Source organism: Plectropomus leopardus, chromosome 19 (genome assembly GCF_008729295.1).
Source record: "Plectropomus leopardus isolate mb chromosome 19, YSFRI_Pleo_2.0, whole genome shotgun sequence".
NCBI lineage: Eukaryota > Metazoa > Chordata > Actinopteri > Perciformes > Serranidae > Plectropomus > Plectropomus leopardus.
The window spans coordinates 27,300,803-27,326,386 of NC_056481.1; the positions used below are offsets into that span (position 1 = coordinate 27,300,803).

General features: G+C 39.7%; 1 protein-coding gene across 1 annotated transcript in view; it reads right to left on the reverse strand.

Moving 5' to 3' along the window:
• The window catches only part of reep3b (receptor accessory protein 3b), a 68,062-nt gene that overhangs the window by 8,235 nt on the left and 34,243 nt on the right, over nucleotides 1-25,584 (reverse strand). Inside the window, exons 3-6 of the mRNA XM_042507327.1 lie at nucleotides 13,840-13,916; nucleotides 12,555-12,675; nucleotides 12,328-12,441; nucleotides 1,502-1,667 (exon numbers count right to left, since the gene is read on the reverse strand). Coding sequence (XP_042363261.1) covers nucleotides 1,502-1,667; nucleotides 12,328-12,441; nucleotides 12,555-12,675; nucleotides 13,840-13,916 — 478 coding nt within the window. The remainder of the gene's footprint in view (nucleotides 1-1,501; nucleotides 1,668-12,327; nucleotides 12,442-12,554; nucleotides 12,676-13,839; nucleotides 13,917-25,584) is intronic.

Genomic DNA, 25,584 nt, shown 5'->3' on the forward strand with positions numbered 1-25,584 from the left:
GTGGAAATTTGCACCATATTTCAAGACCCAAGTACAGACAAAGAGACTGTTTGTGAATCCACATGAACAGATTTTAACTCAGACAGTGTTACACTTTTTATTCCCACAAGAACATCCTCTATAGTCACTCGTGTTCTTCTCAAGTTACCTTTTCCTCTCATTGTTGAGGCCTGAGTAATATAATGTAAATGTATTAAAAGCACATGTACAGTATGTTTTTTTACAGTATGTTTTTTCCAATAGGATAAACACCTGCCACAGTTCCCATTATGCTTTGAGTGATAAAAGCAAATGCACTGAGCTAGGTGTCAGCTGGAACAGATGTTCCTATATTTGGCTGAGAAGGGTCTGACTGCAGAGCTCCAGGCTCTGGCCCACCTACACCGTCGAAACCTTTGCGGTCCCGAGCTTGGAGAAGGAAGTCCAAAATTGTGTACTCCTGCCAGAGATTATCATCATCAGAATACGATAGCGTTGCTCAATAGTTGGAATAGGCCACGTGCCCTCTAGCAATATAACACCAGTGTAAAATAAAATACAACCTAATATTTCAATATAACTGCACATTATAGCTAGTAACGTAGTGTTACCCAGCAAATAACTTATACTAACCTTATGAGTCCTTACGGGTGGACCTTTTGATTATCATAATAGCATCCTTATGAGTTTGTAAACTAGCTATGCTAATGTCACTGGCAAACTAGCGTTAACATTAGCTGAAATTACATTAATTTGTTATTAGCATTAGCCTAAAATTACTCTAATGCTGTTAGCTAACTAATGTCATTTCTAGGGATGAACTGATCATATCAGAAGAATCAGTATCAGGCCCAATCAAAGTATTTTTAAACTGATTGTGACTGGATATTTTTAGCATGCCCTACCCTTTACCCAATCCTTTGTTTATATCCTCCACGTTTGCGTCAGGTATTCAGATTTTTTTCATGTTTAACTTAAGCTGCTACAGCACTTTAAATGGAACTATAAATGTTTTTACCATTACTTTACTATAATGCTGTAATAAGCACAATTGTGACTGATTTTTTATTTATTACTGATTTTATTTTATTTATTGTGACTTTGAATGTTTCAGTTCAAGTATAACACTTCTGTGAAGTGGTCTTGTGATTATATTACTCATTTATAGTGTTCTTTACTTTTACTACAATGCTACACTGAGTGGATTTGAGAGCAATTTCTGAAGACACATTTTACTTTGTTTACTTTGTTATTTTGTAAAAATTAAATTAAACCCTTAAGGAACTGTTTTGATTCAGACATTTTTTTGTACTGCATTGCAGATATACTGGAAGATATACTGCAAAAATACTGGATTGATTTGAATAACTTCAAAGTACTTGAAGTGTGCACTGTGCAGCTGAATTATTCAGGTAAATACAAGTATCTCATTAGATCGGGATCAGGGGCAAAAAAAACTTGATTGGGACACAAAAAAGACACAATGTAGTCTGTGCGTGTGTGTGTGTTTGTGTGCGTGTACCAGCTCCGTCGCCGGCGTCAGTGCTCTGAGATCTTCTGATGGCGGGGTTGGCTGAACGGGAGCTGTACTGGTAGAGCTGGTTTCCTCCTCCGTCGTCCTGCTGGCTTATCTGTGTGAGGTCGTGCATACTCAGGCTACGCAGCTTCTCTGTGATGGCCCCCTGACCCTGTGACACACACACACACACACGCAAGTCAAAATTACATCACCGGCAAACAGCACTTCAGACCTTTCAGGGATCAACAGGACAAAATCCGACACACTGATGAAGTTAATGAGTGTCAACAGAACACAGCTAACTACCAGCTTCTCCCCTCCACATTTACAGATGGTGAACAGTCTGCTGGTTGTGAATGAATATCTGGAGGGCTACAGGCTGTTTTGGGTGAGGTGAGACTTTTGTTAGTCAGAAAAAATCTCAGTTTGTTTGGTAGACAAGAATGTGATTGGCAGGGAGTTTGTTGTAAATGAGTGTGGTAATCCTCTTAATCATTGGCTTCTGTCATACAACCTAACAACTGACTGCTGCTATGAACTGATGTATGCTGCCTCACTCATCCTATCCCCTGACAAATATTCTATTGATTGAATGTAATTTGACAAGTTCACTAGAAGCAGATATAGACCAGCTGACCAGCTCTGACTGGGCTTGGTAAATCTGATGTTACATTAGGGCCACTTAGTATGTTTACATAATGTTAGAAAAAGTTGAATTATTGTGTTAGTCCAAATAAAACTGGGCTTTCGAAATACATGTTAACATGTTAGTCCGACTGAAATAGCACTAAGACAGATTGCTATAAGTTGGACTAACACACATAGTTCATGCGGTTGGGGGTTGATTTTTTCATTTATTTATACGCCTCAACTGGACCTGAACTGGCCTAGACATTACAGAGTTCCCACGGCGCCAAAGTCTGATAGCATAAACTCTTAGAACGCAGCCGGGAAAAAGCAAAGAGAAAGTAAGGCCTATGTAAAGTAAAGTAAAGTAAAGTAAAGCCAAGAGTAAATATGAAATGTGCAACGTGGGAGAGTTATCAGTGTCATCAGTGTTCAACATGCAACCTGTTCGCTGCTTTCTAACTTGTTAAGTATTAGGCCTAATAGGTCAACCAGAAGAAGGTCAAATGGTAACTAACTGAAAGGGGGCATATCTCCACCTACCCTGGTGGCGTCAGACATACTTCTGTCAAAAAATAGATTCTCCCCCAGTGCTTGTATACTGGGACAAGGACAGTAGTCCAATTAAATGGCCCTCAGGAGCTATAACCATAGCTCCACTTAACTGTGCATGTAAACATACTGACAGACAGTCCAAACTATACCAGTACTATTGGATTGTCACTTTCTTCTGACTTGTACACAGCTGTTCTATGGCTGCAGGTCTCTTACCTCTCTCTTAAGTGAGTGATATGACTCTGCCAAAGTCAAAGACAGCTTGATAAGCAAGATATCCGCAATGCCTTTATGCTCACTTCATGTGCAGTAATTGCAACAGTTAAGGAGTAAATAAACCCTCCACTTGAGTGCCTCCTCTTTGGAATGTGAAAAAAGTTTCAAAAATGAGCAGGGCTGGGAGATGGAGCTAAGGCATCCATGCCTCCTCTTGATTCACAGCACCTCCCTGTCTGTTGGTGAAGGGGCAGTGACGGGGGCTCGGCTGATGATGAAGGCAGGCTCCTGATATGAGGATCAGCCAATAATTGCAATTCAACTGCAATAGCATGTTTAAACCTCTAGATGGCAATCACTATGCATATTTATACACAATACATACAATCTTAATACTTGGCACTCAAATGTCAAGAGTTGGATTTGAATCAATCAACAGATATCAACTAAATATATTGCTTCTCAACTGAAAATAGTGGTTTGAGGATTTAGTTACTCCTCAACTCTGGCTGCTTTCCATGGCATTTCAAGAGAGTCTTTAAGTCCACTGAGCTTAAATCATTTTGCTTTGAACTTGTGTTTTGGCTAAGCTGTCTGAAGTAAACCAATTCCCCACTTGGCTGTAAAAACACATTCGGTTAGGGACTTGTATGTAGATGGTTTCAGTTCACTTCAATGGCTTTAAATTTTTTCATCACAAGGTGCAATATAACTAAAACTTTACAATTTTAACTGAACTGAAAATGAAACTTATTTTTGCATTCCTCAAAGCCTTTCTTCAAATGCTTTCTTATATATCCAGTACCTTGGGAAGTACTGAGTATACAACTCATAAAATTGTTGTATTATAATGCCCAAGTTGTATGAGAGTTTGCTAACAGATGTTTGATGGAATTTTGCTGTTGTTAAATGTGGTCCCCAAACAATCATTATTTCCACTGTTTTCCATGGAGGCATGCAAGAAAAGTTTTCTTTATTAATTCTAGGAAACGTGGCTTGATTAACTGATATGTAAATAGTCATTTTTGTGGGCGACGTGTTACTTTAACAATTGACTATAGTGTGACACAAAATATTTTTTGGAAGAATTAGTGTAGTAAAGCTGATGGATTGGTAGTGATAACAGCAACAGTGATTTTGTCTCATGGCTGGCAGTTTATAAGGTTTGTAAATAATAATATAATAATAATAGTTTATAAATCTATTACACTAAAGCTGTTCTGTCATCATTCAGAGACATACAGCTGAGACAGAGGCCTGTCTAGGGCTTTAAATGTAAGGACAGAAATGTTTTACAGGGTCCCTAATGTTAAAGATGTTCAGCCAATTCAACTTTAAATCAATGAACATGATTTCTGACTGCAGTATCCCTATGAAATGTTGTCTGACATACATACTGTAATAAGAAATGTACGTAATAAGAAATGTACATAATATAAAGATGGGATACACTGATATAAACTTACTTGAACACTGAAGCACAGAAAAATGCTGTGATCATTAGGAATATTTTTGACAAGAATCCAAATTCTAAAATGATGATGGCATCATCATGGGCAAAAGTAACAGAGGAGGAACAAACTGAGGAGATTTTTGATCAAACATAAAGCGAGTGAAAACAGGAAGAATAAGTCAAGTGTTATGGTGAAATGAAAGGTTTCAACACAGGTACAAAAGAAAAACTCCAGACATCCAGGGATATAAATGAAGACATATGAGATTGTAGCTATTGACTTAATGTATTGTAAAATGTCGATTCTTTATCACAACACAATAAAAAAAAAGAAACAAACACTAAAATTTGTTTTACGCTAGCAGGTCTGGTAAAAGAACAGGAATGTTTGAAAATCAAAGGATGAGGAGCACAGTGTCATGGGAGAATAATGCTGGTATGAAACTGAAAGGGAAAGTTATGTCCATGCTGCTTACACTGACTGGTTTTACCTCCCAGAGCAGCCTGCTGAAGCACACAAGCCCTGAAGAAAGAAGGATGTCAGTACAGAGAGAGAAAGAGAAAAAAAGTCACAAGAGGGTTAGCTGGTAGGCAAGCTGGGGCAACATCATCCTGAGAAAATCACAATAAAGAAAATAGAAACCTAGCAAAGTGGTTTCAGACTTTCTAAATCAGTGTACATGGTGGTTAAGCACTTAGAGCGGAAGCCCACAGAAGTGATAGTGTTCCCCAAAGGCTCCCAATATAAACAGTTCACACTTAAGCACCAATGTAAAAATCTTCCACTGCCTGAGCTGTAGCAGCAAAAACAAGCATTCTGATAACCTCTAATCAATTTAAAACACAGATCAGGACTGGATTACATCAGCGGTTCAGAAATTGATATCTGAGTTTGATTAAAAAAAAAAAAAAAAAAAAAAGTTCAGAGGAACTACCTGCTGGTTTTGAACCAGTGATTGAGGTTGCAGCATTAAAACTTCAGAATGTTAGTTTCTAGTGAGGTTTCTGGGGAGGCATCTAGAGCACAGTCCAGTCAAGAACAACTATACAAACCTGAAGTCACTGCAGCATCACAGGCTAGCATTAACATCCAAAAACTGAATGAAGGTTTTTTGTATTTATATCTGTGTACATGGAGACATTCTGCGTGTTTTCAAGGAAGTCTCATTCATATAGTCTAGAATAACTTTGAAAAATCCAATAATGCTGAGCTAATGACGTTATTAACTCATTTAGTCAAATGTTATCAAATGTCAAATCAGTAGTTTGTAATTTGTGGTATTTTGTGTGTATAAACTTCACCGTGTTGTTGTTTAAATATATTTCTATATGCACTTTTACAATATATATCTATATTTGTACATAGTAATGACATGTTTATAGTAGTAAAGTAATGTGTTAACCTTCCTGTGCTTTGTTGTCCGTGTTTTTAGCTATATGTGTATTATTGTTTGGATACATTGAGAGCAACAAAAGACCAGAGTCAAATCTAATGCATGTGCACCCATACTGTGGCTATTAAAGCTGATTCTAACTCAGTTTTATGAAATGTAACATATTTCAGATTGTCATCATAATTAACCAGGGACGCACAGTTGGTGCCTCACAGATGGAAGGTGCTGTCCAGAGACATGCAGGTTAGGTTGACTGGCGACTCCAAGGCTACATCCACATTACTCTGTTTTAAATTGAAGACAGTCTTTAAACAAAAACGATCCCCATCCATAAGAATGTTTTAGGAACATTGAAGCTTTAATCTCCATCGATACTAACACGCCTTAAACACATATTACATGACCACTCAGGTACACTGTGCATGTGCCAGCTAGTGTCAACAGGATGCTCCTGTGGTCGCCTTAACTGAAGACAGATCTATAAGACCGAAAACAGCCAAGTTAAAATAACGTCAGGTAAGCGAGGCTCATAGATACATTCAGGCTTATGAAGCACATTTTCTTCCAGAAAATGGTCACATGATTTGGGCATGACAAATCAGACAAGGACATGTCATGGTTTATAACAGCCAATGAGAAAGCAAACAAGGGTGTCAATGTCAGCGTTTCTAAACCCCTCCATTTCATCCCGGCAGCGCGCGAGTTTCCATAATAAAATGCCTTTCCAAACTGCTCCATTTTAGGGCTGCTTAAACACCCTCTTAGTGAGGATGCTTGGCTGAAACATAGCAATACTGATGCGTCTTAAATTTAAAATGGAGTGACGTGGATGTAGCCTACATAGCCTGTATGTGTGAGTATGAGCGGGAATGGCGGTCTGTCTCTATGTGTCAGCCATGTGATTGGACGGCGACCTGTCTAGGTTGCACCATGCCAAACATATTTGAATCAGTGGCTGTATGTACACATGGATGCCATAACAGCTTCCCAAAAGTGAAGCCAAAACATCTCATGTGCTCCTAGTGTCTGGCTGCAGTCCAGATCATAAACCCCAACCCCTCCATTTCAGCAGACGAGACAAAATCTTAACTAAAAATTCAAATTACAAGTCAAATAAACTTTTCCCAAAGATGGTTTGTTGTCATTTAAGGTGGTTCCTGTTGTGCTGATGTATGTTCAAGTGTTCTAATTTGGTTTTAATTTGCTATTTGATGCTATATAACGGGTGTGTGATGTAATGACTGACAGCTGTGATTGACCTTGATACCACGGCTACACTTGCAAATCACTAATGTGCAGATATCACCGGCAAATTACGTCATCAATGTAAGATGGCAATGCCCATATACAGCATATTTGGGCTTGAGTTTTGCACAGTGTGAGGAACATGTATGTTTTGAACCCTGAGACACTGATTCAGGTGGGGTGTACTGGCTGCAGGTGTGAAATGAGGGTGTGACCAGAAGTGAGTCTTGGCAGAGTTATCACTCACAGACAATTGAAGGGAGCAGTTAGAAAAGACAAGTTGAGCTTCTCCACACCTGTAGAGGCATCACAGATGTAACTGAAATTTGCCTCAGGCTAAATGAACGTCGATATGCATGTGTGCTGCATGCATAACATAGGTGGCTGCATATTGCTGCGTGAAATGCTTGGGTCTCTGGAGTTTCTCACTCAATAAAATCACATGCTAAAAAGGCTGGCTACACATGGTCTAAATGCTGAGCTGCATTTGTAAACCAAACTGCGGCTCCAGTCTCTGCTGAGATCTTTCAGAGTGCTCTCTGAGCTGCTTCCTCTGGTCTCTAGGGCAGCTTCAGACGGCTGGATTTTATGTACGATGCAGCTGCTCATATTGTACAAGCCAAGGTTAATCAAATTCCTGCATAAAACACAAAAAGCTTTTAAAGGATTTGAAATAGCATTGTGACCTAAAACTGTGATGATAAATCACAGAGGGTGAGGAGAGAAGAGAGAAACAATAAAGACAAGGAAAGGCAGTAGAAATAAAGGGAACGTAAGAGATAAAGAGAGAGAAAGGGACAAATAAAAAGACACACAAAGCATGGCAAAGAGAGGGAGAGGGATGGGGGGGGGGGGGGGGGGGGAGAGAAAGCAGGAGACTGGAATGTTGGAGGGTGAGAGAGAGGCGCAGCTCTGAAGCAGCGATTAATGACATGTTTAATGTTAGCAGAGACAGGAGGGCTTTTAGACCGCTGTCTCTATAAGGACATATTCACAACAGTTAAGTTAACCCTTTGAAACCTGAGGCCACATCACTTTTCATGTGCTACATTCAAACGCATTTACAAGTATTTAAGCCTGCGCACACTGAGAACATTGGTTTGCTTTCTTTCTAAAACATGAGGAAAAAAAGCGACGCGCAACATGGCAAGAAATTTTCCAGAAATTGCAGAAAAGCTAATCAAGCTAATTTGCACAGGTTTGGATCAACATCAGTTTTCTTATGCTGCGCTCAGATGTCATATACAAGCTGTTTAACCCCTTGAAACTTGAGCAAGTTGGTTTGATTTCTTTTGAAAACATAGGGGAGAGCAGTGAGCGACTTGGCAAGAGAAGTCCCATACACTGCAAGAAATTAGTAAAAGGTGACAAAAAATAGATGATTCTTTTTAAAAGGGAATAAAATTTTAAAATAAAAAATGTACACAGAACTATATTCATAATTATTACAATTATGTGTTTACAATTATGTTACAGAAAAAAAGGACACATACATTTTGTCAAATTTTCAGCATTTTTATGGGTCATTTTCTGTTGCATATTTTTAGGTATTTTTCTTGTTTCTTTTTACTTATTTCTCGATAATTTTTGGGCCATGTGGTGTCAAGTCTCTCATTGCCGTCTCCCCTTGTTTATGCAAGAAATAAAACCAATTTGCTAACTATTCCTTAGTTCATATAGTCACATCCATGGCACTGACTCTGACGCACATTTCCTTTGTTACACTTCTAGTTATTCATTCTTCAAGGGTTTTTATTAGAAGGGACTCTGTGGCTACATTTAAGTCCAACACAAACTAAATGAATTAAAGAGTAAGAGTGGCCCAGTTTTCAAAGGAGTGACACTGAAGAGCTTGTGAACCAGAGGACATTAGTAGAAATGTCATTCTCTGTCCTGTGGCATTTTACAAAGGCTAATTTTACTGAGACCTCCTAATGGCTCCTGACTGCTGAAAGAATAGAATGTTCATGTCTATGTACATCCAAACATTATATTCAGTTTCAGAAACCTGGATGAGGAGAAATCTGCTCCTGGTCCTTGCTATCAATGATTGCAAGACTACAGAAACTAGGATACTGATCTTGGTTTCTGATCACCGTCTGCCATGCATGCAGGTGCATCCTCAAATAGAGTAAGAAATGAATTATGACAAAAACATTTCTATTATTACACTGATACTAGTGATGCAGAGAAAAACAGAAATATTGCTCTTATCTTCCATACAGCACAATCACAAGTGAACTGGGCTCATCCTCAACTGCTCGTGTATGTCAGTCAGTGTAGCATTGCTGCTTGCAGTCAGAAGATGTTCTGGCTCATGGGATGTAGACTGCAGGTATAAAGCCTGCTATTGGCTCAGATGCTCCATGCAACTGGTCATGACAAACCTCTCTCCACACATCATTTTGCCGCTAAAACAACAGCAACAACTGCCAAGCTAATAACCAACACGCTAAAATGCCTTTCAGTATTTTATGTGGGGTTTTCTTTTATGGGGATTGAGCCATTTTAATTTCAGGGCTCGCCTCGCCAGCAAAACAAGTTCCCTCCCGACATTATTGTGAAAAGGCACCTTGGCTGCATCCTTGGTGTAGCAGTGGCTGGCAGGACTAATCAATAACCTGCATAATGTTCAAACATGCAGACATGGAAATGAATAATCAGGCTTTTCTATGGCTGTGCTAGACTTGGCTGGGGTGCAACTTGTTATACAATGACAAGGGTGTGGACGACTGCTTCAATGGAGAGCCACAGGGTGTGAGGACACAGGTGTGAGCCTGAATTTCTAAAATAGAACTGTAGCCGGTAACAGAGAGGCCGTGATGAACTTTGATTTAGTCTTTTCACGAAATGTTGTCAGAGACAGTAACGGGACTCTCCACCTTTGGATTCAATCATGACAAGCATGTATAATTTTGAACCCCACGAAACCTGAGCAACCAATCAATCTCATATCAAAAACATGTAAGATGATGAACAGCTTCACTAGAAATTACCCAAAATCTGCAAGGAACTAGTAAAACGTTATAAGAAAATTACTTGAAAATTATCGCACAAACAAAAAATAAGAAAAATGTTTAAAAAAACAAAAAGCTGCCGCCGATCTACGCTGGCATGAGCAAAATGTGTCGATTTCTGATCTAATATGAACCAGGTGGTATGAAATGAGCAGGTTTGCCTACTGTTCCATGAAAACATACAATCACGCTTGTGATCAAGCCTCAAACCCATGTAAACTTCATCAAATACTGGAAGTTTCTTCCTTCACAATCTTCCCTTTTAACATTTTCCTCTTTTTAATTTTTGAGTTTCACCGCTTTACTCTTTCTCTCAATTTGAAAATTTTATCATAAAAGGTACAGTATGTAAATGTGTTATTGGAATGACACACAAGGACCAAAAAGGTAAAAATGTTGAAAGCCTGGAGCTGATAGAGACAGCACATTTGTCTTTTTCTGTTCAGTGTCTGGAGCCAAGCTACATGATCCACCTCAAAAAGGTCAACTTTGTTTGCTTTTACTTGTTTTTCTTCAAAAATAAAACAAATCATGAATCACACATCACACTAAATCTGTGCTGGACAGCCTGTGCTGTGAATGTGGCTCTAGTAACTTGACTTTGTGTTTAAAAGTAGATTCCCACTGTCTGGGGTTACCTCAGTGCAGAGAAGACAGGAGATCAATAGGGATTATCTGACACGCTTGGGTATTCACGCAATGCTGATGAAACCAGCTTGAACACACTTCATTTACACTGACTCTGCAGCGAGTGCTAGCTGCAGGACAATACGGCCCCGTGGAGACTCACTCACACTAGATACATTTGCATGAACACAATGCTTCAGATAGTATCTCCTCTTTGATTTGATTCAGGATGTAACATGTAATGTAACTCTCTTGCATTCTTTTACACACCAATAGCACTATTTCTGTCAGTGGTTTCTTGTGTGTGGTTTAGCGAGCCAAGTGAGTACATTCTGTACCAACAGGCTGACTTTAACCAAACAATCTGCTGGACTGATTTACTGCATCAACAGGTAAAGCTCTAGTCCTTGCAGTTTCATTACAGATTCAGATAGGAAATAGAATGAAGAAAATGACTTTCAACATGTTTATCCTTCTCAGTTCAGACCAAGATGTTACAGAGAGGGAACAGAAAGCCATGGCATTCATGGGAAATGTCCCTTGGCCTAATCCCATTTCTTATTTTTACCTCTACCCCTCGTTTTCAAGTGCTTCTTTGGGGTAGTGGTTGAAATCTTTCCCTTTTAGGGCTGGACCCAAATCCGACTATTAGAATATTCATGAATTGGGTAGGAACTTGGTTTTCATTGTACACATTTGAATCTTTTTTTTTTGCAGAGGATGAATACCATTTCAGTGTTTGTGATCCTGCTGCTGCGCCTGTCACACACACAGTGACGAAATGATAACTTTGCCAAACGGTTACTAACAGGTTTATTGACTGAGTCGAGCCATTTTAATTGACAAACATTAAAGTGTCACAAAGCTATCAAGCTCGCGGAGGCACACTGGGCTCTCTGTCACGTTACACTGAAGCTCCGTGGCGCACAGAGTCTCTCTCTCACCTGACGCAGGTCTCTCCACACCTTACTGTGAAGCCGTGGAGTGCGAAGTCTCAAGACCCAAGACCCCGATACTTGGGCTAATGTTAGCAACCAGTGCTCCTAGCCTGTCAGTCTGCACTGATATTAGCACAGCGCTAACAAGTACAGCAACTTTGTGGCTGGACTGTGGCTGGACTGTGGAATGTTGGGCGTCATATGCCATCAAAAGGGAAGGGGGGACTTCCCTGCATAAATCAGCCATAACAATGTAATGTTTGCTAGCTTTCTGGCTACTACGACGTTGGCTAGAACCATCATACACTTAAAGAACATTAAACTAAGATAATACGGTGGTTATTTTAATGATTAAATCTTAAATAATGAAGAACATACATTATGGGTTTCTTCTTTTGCTTGTGCAACCATCTTGAAGATGATTTCTCATAACACTCAATTTGGAGTGCGCCATGTGGCCCCTTCATCCTACACCTCTATCCCAACAATTATTGGGACACCCTACCCCTAAATGTGAACAAGCAAAAGAAACAGGTAAGAGCTAAGTGGTGGGGGAAGAGGGTGAATTGGGTTTAGGCCTTGCTTTCATGAAATACCACAAGAGAGCGATATAGGGCACAAATTGCTACTCAGTCATGCTAATGTGAATTTTTAATAAATATTAGAAGCCAAATTAACTAAATCGACAATAAAAGTAATAAAAAAGTAAGTAAACAAATATCATACAGAATGTAGAGTAGAAGCCAGAGACACTTGCCTTGACAGCTGCAGTGACAGCGGCGGTGGCTGCGATGCTCAGTCCCTGCTTGCCAAAGTTGACCATGGTCTCATAGCTCCTCTCTCTGGCCTGCACAATATACTCATCTATTTCCTGCAGGGAGATGATCAATAACAGTTCCAGTAGACAGTTTAATAAAGTGCAAAGTAGTGTGACTCTAATGTTGTCAACAATAGATACATGGATGGATGGATAGGTGATCTTACCCTCTCTCTGGAGGACAGCAGAGGGTGCAGACACTTCCTGTAAATGAGACTTGCTCCTCTGGTGTAGGGGGACAGCAGCCAGATCACAAAGGCTATCTTCAGCTCATAGTACAGGGGAAACCTGGACACATGCACACACAAACACAGAGAGCGCACCCCTACATTAATACAGGCTGACATTAAACCTTTGAAAACTGGAGTGACATCACATTTCTTATGCTGCTTTCAGAAAGCTTTCACAAGAATTTAACCCTTTGAAACCTGGGCAAACCATGGTGCAATTTCTATCAAAGACAGGGCAAACTAGATATAGTGCCATGGGGTTTACAACCACGTCTTTGAAAACATGGATGCTTCACACACATCTTTCAACCCAGCAGCACAGAAAATCTCTACAATCTGCATGGTTTCAAGGTGGACGACAGAGTTTCTTGAGTTGGCCAAAAACATGTAATCAGTTTAACCGTAACTCCAAGTTAAAGTTTTTGCCAAATTTGAAAAAAAATCCCTTAATGTTTTCTTGAGATATAACTTTCACAAGAATGAGACTGAGGAGGACGCAAATAAATAAATAAATAAATGTATAATGATCACTTTGTTTTTTTTTTAACTTTGTATTTCTTTTTCTCTTTTTGTTTGTTATGTTTTCAATTAATTCTCAGGAAATTTTATTCTAACTTTTACAAATGTGTTGCTAATTTTAGGGTCATTTCTTTTTTTGTTGCTCATTGCCTTCTTCCCATGTTTTTGAAATAAATCAAGACAATTTGCTCAGGTTTCAAAAGGTTAACTCTTTTTAAAGAGACAGATCACCCAAAAATCAAAAACACATTTTTTCTCTCTAACCTGTAGTATTATCGATCAATCTACATAGTTATGGTGTGAGATGCTGCGTGTTGGACATATCGGCCTTGGAGATTTCTTCCTTCTCTCCAAATAATGAAAATAGATGTTACTCGGCACATGGCGAGAGCCAAAAATATTTACAAAAATTCAGGAGCATTGTTTTTCTGCGGTTTTACAACAAGCAAGCTCCTGTCAGTTCTCCTTATAATTCTTCAGTCATTCTCATTGCTACGTGACTTTATTTAATACACAAGTTAACACTTAAACTCCATACATCAACATAATTTATAGCAGTAAGAACATTTCCACTTGTAATAGAATCCTACCATCACCAAAACATAGAGTACATATGAGCTGAGACAATAAGTTTAAATTTGAATAAGTTTGAATAAGTGAACATATCTTTTGTGTAGGTGTGAACTGTAGGTGAGTAACTCACCATGCCAGTGTGAGGTCAGTGATGGTCTCCACCACCGTGTAGAGGGCAAACACGATCCAGTACATCATCCATCGCACCTACACAGACACGTACAAAAAGAAAGAACACTCATCAATAGAGCACAACTCATAAGAAAAGCTTCACCGCCTTCATATGGAACAATGAGCATGCTCGACTGTGTCTCCTCTACCTACAGAACAATCCTGGAAGGCTTCGACTGCCAAATGAAATTTTATTACTGGGCAGTAGGGCTGCAACAGTTCATGTAATCACCATCACTGTACACTGGGTTTGTGATCTGGTGCACACAGAATACACAGTATGTAGACTGATGCAAGTTACGTGGAATCATCGCTCACGAGCACTGATTACAGGCAGAGCTGGAAGATCCTCCCACAGATTCTCTGGGGGCTGTCTTGTGGTGCAAAATACACAGAAACATACCAAACAACATGGTGCAGGAGGAAGAGAAAATATTGTTTTATGTGACAATGACTGGATTAGTTGAATGAAAAGTAATTTCATTCTCTTGATCAGTGGACCCATACAGACTGAGAAAAATCTAAATATTAGAGGGATGGACACATATTCGACCTTCATGACCACTTCAGGGGAAGGAAGTCACCAATTTAATTTCATCACTCTTTTTTACCATGCCACGTGCTCATGGTTTCACTAAATTGATTAAATCAATTATTTGGACATTTCTCGGTTTTTAGGGCATTTCTTGGATTTTAGAACATTTCTTGGATTTTCAGAAATTTCTTGGCTTTAAGGATGCTTTGAGAAGTTTTCAACATTTCTAGGATTTTACAACATTTCTAGAATTTAAGGACATTTCTAAGATTCTAAGACAATTCTAAGATCTTAGGATGTTTTTATGATTTTACAATATTTGTAGGATTTTATGACATTTCTAGGATTTTTGGACATTAGGGGACTAGCTAGGACCTCTGTTGGGGGTTGTGGGGGATCCTCCACTGGCACTTTTTTGATAAACAAGCTCTACTTTGATGCTGTTTTATCCACTCTGGCACCTTAAAATTCCCAGTGTGAATCACTTTATTTTTATTGTCAATTAGAAAATGGTTGGGGGGCCACTAAGCACCCTATCAGGGCCCGTGGGCTGCAAGTTCAGTATCACTTGGTTACACCCTCACCAGGAAGTTCAGCTTTCTGCTGTCATATACTATTTTGTCAGCACAGAGATTCCAGCTTGTTGCTTGTTAATGTGTACGTATATATTCTTCTGTTTCCTTGTCTATAATTACACTGAGCATGCTTGAACAGGAGGAAGGGTTTTAGTAAATGTGCTTTTAGTTTATTCAAAATGAACAGAAAGCCAGTAAACATAGTTTTGGATTAAAAAAAGAACTCGGTAAGAGTTACAAAATGAAGTTTTTATGATTTTTCACACCCCTATACCTCTAAGGTCAGTTGTACTGATCTCTCCCTCTCCCTCTCCCTCTCCCTCTCTCTCTCTCTCTCAGGGCTTTCCAGGCTCTTGTGGCTGGATTTCCATATCAAAGCCAGCGGTAGACGGTGGCAGGCGGGCAGACGGTCACATGGCAGGCTGTGGTATTAGCCAGACCCGGCCACTGCCGCATGACTGAACACACACTGACACCAGCTAATGAAATGTCAGTGTGTGTGTGAGAGAGAGAGTGAGTGTGTGAGGGAGTAAAGTCTGTTTGAGAGAGGGAGAACAAGAGAGAGGCAAGACACACACATTCAACTGTCTCTCTCTCTCTCTCACACACACGCACGCACGCACGCACACACACACAGAGTCACACACACACTCCTGCAGTCTGACTCGCATTACTGCTGGACTGGTTAATTGGTGACCTCATCGTGAACCTTCCACACACACACACACACACACACACACACACACACACACACACACACACACACACACACACACACACACACACACACACAGAGGCTTGCGGAATGATAAATGTAAAGAGGGGAGAGAGTGAAACACTGAGCTGGTGAGATGGAGAGCACGTCTAATTTATATGTTTCAATCCACTTGTGCCTCGGCTCCCTCTGTCTCTTGTCCACCTCTCCCTTTCATCTTCCACTTCATGCCCTCTTCTCTCTCTCTCCATCTCTCACAGCATTTTTTCTCTCTTTCCCTCCCTCCTTCATCTCATCAGTAGGGAGGACATTAAGACGTGACCTCAGTGAAATATACAGCAGCCATTTTGCCTTCCTGAGGCAAGGCAGACATTTACTGGCCCTTTCTGTGAATAACTGCCTTCCATTAAAAGAGAAAGGGAAAAAAACACCTGACATCAGCTCTTTACACCCACTGGGCCCACTGGTAGAGCTAAACTTGGTCAACTGAGCATGAAGACTGAACTGGGCAGCAAGGGAGACTGACCAATAGGGGGCAGATGAATGACACATCACCAACCGACAACTTTCATTTCAGCTGAACAACTCTGCAAATTTCAAAAGGGTAAATACTGTTTATGTTGATTTTTTTTTATTTCTTTGGCTTTTTTCCTTTTGAGGTTCAACTGTTTGGAGTGCTCCTTCAGTTTCTTTATTGTACCTTCACTTGAGTTTTATCAGAACAGTTTTGATGCCAAATATTATTTCACAACTGAGGAAACTGATGGCATTGACAGCAGGTGTATCACATTAAACATGGATTTCACTAGTCCTTCCCCTTTGGCTCTTCGATGGTCGGGCCTGATACCCTGGACATCAGCGACTAGCCATTGTCTTTTTTTTTTTTTTTTTTTGAATATTGATTTAATTTCATTTTTTGCTTATATTATTTTATTTTATTTACCTTTGTTAACTTATTTATTTTCCTCAATGTTTCTGCTTATTCTTGTTGCTAGGCACTACCATATAATATTCTGTTTGGAATTATTATATTTTTTTGGTTTTCTGTCCTCCAATTCTTGCTGTGTGTTTCTGCTATGTTGTGCTTCCACTGGCCACTTGAGGTGTGTGGGGTAGGATGGGGTTGGAATGAAAGAGGATTGTGGTAGAGGGTCTGATAAGTCTTTGAAAAAAAAGAAGAAAACATTGTCTGTTTTCTATTTTCTCTATGTACCACCTAATTGTTTCAATAAAACATTAGAGTATGAAAAGTATGATTTCACTGATACAAAGAGAGTCCCCATATAAAACTGGGCTGTCTCTGCAGTAGAGAGAGACAAATACTTTTGAAATTGGGGCTATATGACCAAAGTAATCAGAGAAAAGGGACAATTTGGTTTAAGAGGAAGAAAACCTACAAGTACCAGAATGCTATGTGCTTTAACAGACCAATGAACGCTCCCGCTGATGGGTGACGTAATGTGGACTGGTCCATATGAAACAATGGCAACCAGCCGGATCTTACATTACAGTTAAACAGTAAGTTTAAGTATGTCTCTGAAAACATTTGAGGTGAGAAATATGCAACTCAGTAACAGAATCTTGATTTGTATTTGATCAGCTGTATTTTATCAGAAATTTCTGCTTGGTTTTTCCTGTTCAATATTTGTTTTTGTTTTTTTGCCTCCGTTTTTACTGTACATGAAGCAGAATGACACCCACTTCCTGTTCATAAACTCACCATTACAGCAAAACAGGGCATTATAATACGTCTCTGAAAACATTTTAGGAGAAAAATAGCCAGTGCAGAAACATAAGCTTGATTTACATTTGATCAGCACTGCCTTGTTTTAGCATTTAATTGGATTTCGGTCGAAATTTGAAAGACAGATAGATTGGCAGGTATGTCTCTTGATCTGCTGTCTACTCTTTGTGTCCGTTGTGGCAGCATGGTTGGCAGGCAAAATGAAAATGTGGAAGTACAGCCTGTAGTTCGAGCAACAGCCCTGAGAGCCGGTGAAACATCATTTGGCGGAGTTTCGCCAGGTGGAAGGAAGGATATCCAGGCACTGATAAGATGGAGGGAAGTTTCCCACCGCTCATCTAAACACACTATCCACACTTGTTTGATACAAAGCTGGTTTAAAATTGGAAAAGTATTCCTTTAATTCTAATCATCGTAATTTGTGTTCATTCATGTTGCAATTAGAGCTAACGTGTGATCCAAATAAGTCCAGAAGCAGAGTATCCTTTAACATATGAGGAGTTGCCTAAATTGACACAGAAAATAAATCTGTACACTGTATCTAAAATTAGCTCTTTCTGCTTTCTGTGGTTTAAGCGGTAACAACACAGGCCATCAGACAAGTCTGCCTAAGTCAGGCTGGGATCCAAACCGCTCAGCACAGAGGCCCATTTATCTGACACAGAGTGGAGTCAAACAGTGTAGCCCAAAGGCTCTCACAGGTACGTTTGGTTTTCCCATGTTTTTGTGTCTAAGTGAGTAAAAGGAAAAATCATTTTTGAAATTGGCTCAGTATTGAGTGAGACTGCTGCAGACGGCAGCGCCAAAACAGTCTGCAATGGGGCATGTTTGCACCGTCAGTTGGTGTCCACTAAAAGTGCTTCTTTTTGCCACTGACAGTTTGTTCTCATACGTTTCTGACAACTTATTGAAAGTATCCCTAGAGATACAGACCTTTATGTTAAAGAGTACGAGCCATTTGGTTGAACCAGATAAAGCCCCAAAGTCGCTATCACAGAAGTCACCAGTAACGGATTACATCATAAAAAACTTTTCTCCATTTCTGAAACACTTTGCCAATATTGACACGTTTAATTTGTTTATTGTGGGACTTTCCTTTAGACTCTTTGATATAACGCCTGAGCCACACTGCCTGCGTGGAGGGCACATATGTGTCACCGAACCTGTTGTTTTGCTTTTTGGCAGCTATGTTAACAGGTTAGAGTAGCCACACTGCAGGTTTGAGCAGTGCTGTTTAGTTTCAGCTGCTGTTCAGGCTAGGCTGCTCCTTAGCCACAGAAAATCTAGAGAAATGTCTAGAGTAATACCTCTCCTCTCTGCTTTTACACAAACTTGATGTTTCTGTTTCAAAATAACAGCCCTCTATGTTTCTGTTAAAAGCATCCCTTTAGTTGTTAACACAAGGCCTTTTATTGTGAAATATTTGCAAGTCTCCATGAGTGGAGTACAGTATGTGTTTTAATTGTGGAAATACAGTAGTTACAGAGGCAGGCAGCTCTGCAGCAGCGCTGCTCATACACGCAGTTTGTCCCGAGCATCGAGCTGTGCTCTCTTTTGGGTTGCTTAGCAATGTAGGCAGTTGTTGTTGCCGAAATAGCAACTTTTTGTAGGATTTTTTGTCACTGAATCAGGCTTTCACTAAAGGGACCTGCATGCACATCTTCAATTGTCAGCAGGAATACCTCCTTTCTGAAATGACCTGTGATTGGCCAAAGACCCTATCACAGGGTATTTTTTTTTCAATTCTTGCTAATGACGGAGAAAAAAAACCTGCCTTCCCAATCTTTAACTACCCTCATTCAACACTTTGTTATCTCTGCGTCTACAGCAGATAGACAGCAGAGATGTAGTGAGGGACGATGGATAGCCATGTTATTTCTGCTGTCACTGAACTGTGTTAATGAGGTGGAGTGACGGAAGAATGGAGGGAATTTATGGAATGAGACAGAAGAGGTTGTTTCAGTCCCTGGTTTTACTTTGAGTAGAGGTGAGAGTGTTCAACAAGACTGTCAGCATGCAACTGTGTGTACTGTATGTACACATGCACACTCAGAAATACACACTGAAGTAACAAAAACATGAAAAAGAGGGCTTGGCTTTTGGAATGAATGTTTAGAGCCAACTTTGTCATGAACTGGAGTAACCTCTGGCAGGGCGTGCTGTAGCTCAAGTCACATAAAAACAGTCACAGGTCTGTGTCAGCTGTAGAATAGCTGCTATCTTCCAGTAATAAACTGTTTCATCAATGTACACATGGAGTCCTTCACATATGTGCCTGGGGCCAACTGATTGAAAAACTCAATTCATGAAAGACTTTGAGAAATTCAATCTTATGAATTTGTTTTGGTTAGATGATCATGAAAGGCCCTTGGCTTATTTGCAAACAGCATGCTGCTCCTATCTTATCCTCCAGTGAGATCCAGTCTTCATTCACTGATTCAGCATTCCTCTTGACATTTTCTGAGGGGGGCAAAGTGTGCAGTGTGCAGCTGAGGTCTTGCTCCCATTCGGGGAAGAAGGTTGGTTCAAGTTATAAGTCATATCTTACATGTAGAGCAAGAGGAACTCGTTCCTCAGGAAGACTTCTTTTCCCAGCATCTAGCAATTGTGTACATCAGCTTTAGAGGACTCTGCAACTGACAACGTCACTGCACGAAAAAAATAAAGGATCCTTCAACGGATGTCATGAGACAACTCGGTTAGCCAAATGAGGGTTGATGCAACGTGCACAGTACTTCTGCTGTGGAAAATGCAGCCTCATCTCGTCAGTTACATATGTGTAGGACTGGGATCAAATGCAAAAGTGGAACATAGCTTTTAGCAGTGCTTTCAAATCAAGCCACAGGCCATTAGTCAGAGGCTGTTTGTGAATACTTAATTTCGTCACAACAGAAACTTGAGCAATATCTGAACAAATATATATTAGTTACATACAAGTCCATGTATTTAATTTTTTTTATTGTGAAGACCTTGACTTGTCTAATATAGAATGCATATGCTTTTTTCTTTTGCAAGTTGTTTTAAACAGCATCATAGCCTTTAGAAGATGAAGTATTACTTATTCTTTGAATAAAATGCCAGAAATTATAATTCTATCTAATTATAGGCAGATTACCCATTATCAAAATAGTTGCAACTAGGGATGCATGATTACATCGGCATGCCATTGGTATGGGCTGATATTGGCTTTAAAATGAAATATCTCAATCAGTCAACATGCTGATTTCTGCCAGTATCATAAACCTATATAATTTTTCTTACTGACAATCTGAACATGTACAAAAAAATATCAACCCTAGATTGAAGTATTTTTCTTATTTTGCACAATGAAAGATGTTGCATGTATTTCACGTCTCCTGCTGGTGGGCCATCATGATAAGAGTATGCATAATATGAAGTTAATTCCACTACAGAGACTTGATGATCACTAAAACTGGAAAAGTGTATATTTTTTTTTTTGGTAAAGAAATATTGATAGAGAATGCACGGCAAAATTGGTACAGGTTATCCGCCAAAATCCAATATCAAGTCAAGTCAATTTTATTTATTAAGCCCATTATCACAAAACACTGTCTGCCTCAGAGAGCTTTACAGCATACAGCATCCCTCTGCCCTTTGACCCTCACATCACCTAAGGAAAAACTCCTGAACACACATGGACAGACGTGCAATAGACGTCGTAAATAACAACTGAATTACAATTATGACAAAAAGGAAAGAGAAAGAGAGAGAGGGAGAGAGATGCACATCAATAATGGAAATAGACAGATGTCATATTACAATACCAACAGGTGTAAAATTACTAAATGCACTCAATGATAATATTGTGAGTGTTGATAAGAGTCCCATGCATATATTGATAGTGAAGGCGCGGCTCATAATAATGGCAGTAGAGGGCTGCGTCAAGCACGAACACAGGCGTAGCTTCAGACATTACCACAGCTGTGTCAAAACCAAGACCATAATCAGGGCGAGCCGAGGGTACAGTATCAGTGCAGCCACCGCACATATCGTGCAACCCTACTTTACTGAACAAAATGCTGGAAATAATGGCTGGAAATACAAATGTATTTCTTTCTTTTTATCTCATTAAAATGTTTTAGTCAAATTAAAAATCAACAGACTATTCATTTGTCAAAATAGTTGTCATTAAAAATATGTAATGATATTCATGTATTTAATATTCAAAATAATATAGTGATGCTTCTTTGAGCAATGTATTTGATATTCAAAATAATACAGTGATATAATATAATCATATATTCAAAATAATATAGTGATATTGCTCTATGTAATGTGGCCCAGTCCTATTTGTAAGTGCAGATAGATGTACCTTGTACCTTGTAGCATTGTGCTGTTTTTGCACTGATAACGTTGAAGTGATAACGTTTCACACTTGCACACTCAAGAACAAATGGACATCAGGTGTTTTCGCATTTTAGAAATATTCAAACTGGACTTCTGATCATTTTTGGAAATATCTACAGTTCTCCATTTACATCCATTCCTTCCTTGCATTCAGAGTTGTTAAAATATTTTTTAAGGTCATTGACCTCAACCAAATCAACTGCATTATGCAAAATAAGTGAACTTGTGAATCGGTAAAAGCAGAGATCAAGAGACAGAAGCAGGCTGAGAAGAAGATAAAGAGAAGGAGTCTGAAGGCAAAACCACAGCTTACTGTGTCTGAATCTGTGAGCTTCTGTGTTCAAGCTGTGTGAGAACATGTCAGCGGATGGGGATTTCACTCTCACTGACATTGGTTACATCAGCCAGCTCCACCAAAAAAACACCTCCAAGCCCTGAAACCTATATTCATGCATAGGTTCCAATCAGAGCCTGAGTTTAAATGCAAATGAGTGCTAGGACATAATTTATATATGGCTGTTTCAGTGATTTTGGAAAGTACACACAGTGTCTACAAACCCAGACAGCTGGATGCTGTCATCAGGTGACACTTGCACAAAGAACAATCTCTGACATTTTGAATTAAAATAAGTTGCGTGCAAAGAGAGGGCCTACAGCTGTGATTTCAAAACTTTCTAGGATGATAAGTGCAATAAATGTATATGGAGAAGACACAGGAATGAAGTGTGTCCCTGACAGACATTGGCTCAAATACACAAAAAACTGAGCGGTATAATCAAATCCCAGTGCTCATGTAATTTGCATTTAGACTGATATTCATCTTTCTTTTTTTCTCCCTTTTTTTTCTTTTTACAAAGGAAAACCTTCTCTGACAAAGTGATTGACATCAACATAAAACTTTACATCAAATATTACCAAAAGCACCAACTATAATAAATTTGTCATTTTAAAATGGTATTTACAGATAACTTCAATTTGTCAAACTACTGACAAATCTGAATACTTCAGGGAGTGGGGCTCTATGCTAACTTTTTCCCCAAGAAGTAAATGTGCTCCTAAATGAAAAAAAATATTAGGAGCACACAAAGAAAAGTTCCAACAGAGTTTATGAAATAATTAATTGCATACATATTAATATTATGTGTGTACAGGCATTCCCTCTCCTTGTGTACTGTGGTTCTGAGATACAGTTTTTTCTCATTGTCTGTCTGCGTGTTGGCCACATTGGCCCATGTCTACTAAATGCAATAGATATCAGCTGTCCAACTGCTTTCATATTTTGGCCGTCTGGCATGCTTACAGGTCAGCCAGCGGTCCACAGCAGGAGTGGAATCCATCTGCTCAACAGGAGGACAGCAGGGTTACGGTAGCTTCACTGACGTTAGCTGCCATGTTGGCCTTTTTGTTATCAGCCATGTTAGTGTTAGCCACCAGCTCAGTCAAACCTTGCTCTCCCTCTCTTTACCAAAAACAAAATTAATGAGCTCCATTTTTCTCCACGATGTAGGTTACTGTATTGTTACCCTTTATGCAAGCGAAAGTCGCCCGTCCATAATTCATCATAAAGTTACAGAGGCTGAAGTTAGTGTCGTCACTTCAAGTATTCTTTATTTTAGATTAAAAGCCCTCCAGTAAAAAAAAAAAAAAAAGCATTTCTGTTGCGGCTTTTCTGTTAACCACACGCTGTGTTTCTAAAAAAAAAAAATTTGCGCACACCATTGAACTCTGGGGAAGCATTTTAGTCAAAAGAGAAAAGAAAAAAAATCGGATAAATTCAACAAAATAGACAAGGTAAGTGACTGGTGACAATGTTCACTCACTAATTACAACTACATGCTCCTTCTATAGGGATAGTTTAGGGGCATTTTAGTTCATGCAGGAAATCATGTAGGACATCCACCTGAAGTTTAACAGGAAATATAAAACCTGTCTTTGGTAAATGCCAGCTAGAAAGTACTTGATTGTTTGATTTGCACATAGTTTAAATACACTGTTGTACACATTAAACCGCAGCACATAAACAAATGAATGTTGTTGGCCAATTTTATATACACATGGCCTGACTTTGCCAACCCATGCAGATATAAAATTAAATGAAGCAGTGTCATCAAGTTGCTGGCCTTCTTCTTAAGTATTGAATCCAACCCAGTTCAGTCGCCACTCGATGTATGTACAAATGTTGGCATTGTACATTTTTGCAAACCACAGATGTGCTTTTCTATTGTCCATATGCTGCAAGTTTATGGACCAAATCCAAGATTGACTGGGCCACTCGACATTTGTTTTGAATTTACTGCTTTAAATGTAATATTGGGAATTCTGCATGGAAACTTGTTATTCTGCTAGGTAGAGTATGTTTGGGGTTTAATCCAGAACAAATCGGAATACAAAACATGAATTGTTTTTAATATACTACATGCAAAGTAGATTTTTTTGATGATGACAGCCTGGGATATGTCAATGATTAGCAGCAACATGAATTGTGACAGTGCACCTAGTGGAAATAGCAAGTATTTTCTCCAAATGCCAAATCTAGTAAAAATTATCCAGTAGAAAATAGTAAAATTGACAAACTCCAAGGCAAAAGCCCTGAATGACACCCAGAAACAATACAATGCATGTTTTTATGTTTTGACGGCTGTGTGTTCAGGAGCTGAGCTGTAATTCCAGGATTAAATTAAAAACACATAGTCTTGGGGACTTCCGGTTATGACGTCTGCCTGAACAGCAGCAGGTTGCTGAGCTCCGATCCCGCGACATCTATTTAACTTTTCCATTTTGCTAAGTCGACCCTCAACCAACTCGGTTAGTACAGCAAAAGCTTTTTAGGCATACTGTGAACCAAAATGCCACGAAAGAAAACAAATAATCAGATGAAAACGGCAACAGGTGGCATCGACGACGACGATGCTAGCATGGACAATGCCTCGGTGGATGGCGAGACGGACTCGGAGGATGCTAATGCGGCTCACCAAGACGACAGGGCTAACATTTTAGCCACCATTCATTCAATGAGAGCCGACTTTTCAACTCAACTGCGTGAAGTCGTCTCGTCTAACCAGGAGATAAAAGAAGCAATTGGTGTGTTTTCTGAGAGGCTAACGGCGGCCGAGTCCCGCATTAGCAAAGCTGAAGACGCCATCTCAGCGCTAACTGGCAAGGAAAAGTCCCTTCAAAAGAAAGTTGAAGAGCTTACACTAAAACTGGATGACCTCGAAAACAGACACCGGAGATCGAACCTACGGCTGATCGGCTTACCAGAGAGAACTGAGGGGGGAGATGCGGTCGCATTTCTTCAAGCCTGGCTGCCCGAGATCTTCGGACCTGACACGTTTCCCAGACCCGTTATGATTGAACGTGCCCACCGGCTCCCCGGCCGACGAGACCCGAACAGAGCCCCGCGTACTCTCATCATGAAGTTTCTCAACTATCAAGATAAAGTTCGGGTAATGAGAGCAGCTCGCCAAAAAGGAAAGGTGATGTACCAGGAGCATCAAGTCATGTTCTTTCCAGACCTGTCTGTGGAGGTACAGAAACAATGGCGGCAATACAGTGGTGTGAAGCAGAAACTCCGGGAGTTACACCTGGACTTTGGACTTATATTTCCAGCAAAAATGAAGATCTTTCACAAAGGCAGTCAGCACCTATTCAACACACCGGGAGAGGTGGAAGCATTCATCCAGCGTGTTTGCCAACAGAAAGACGGGTAAACAATGGCCAACATTAAGTAAGCTAAAACACAATATTAAACACATCTATGCCTCCTA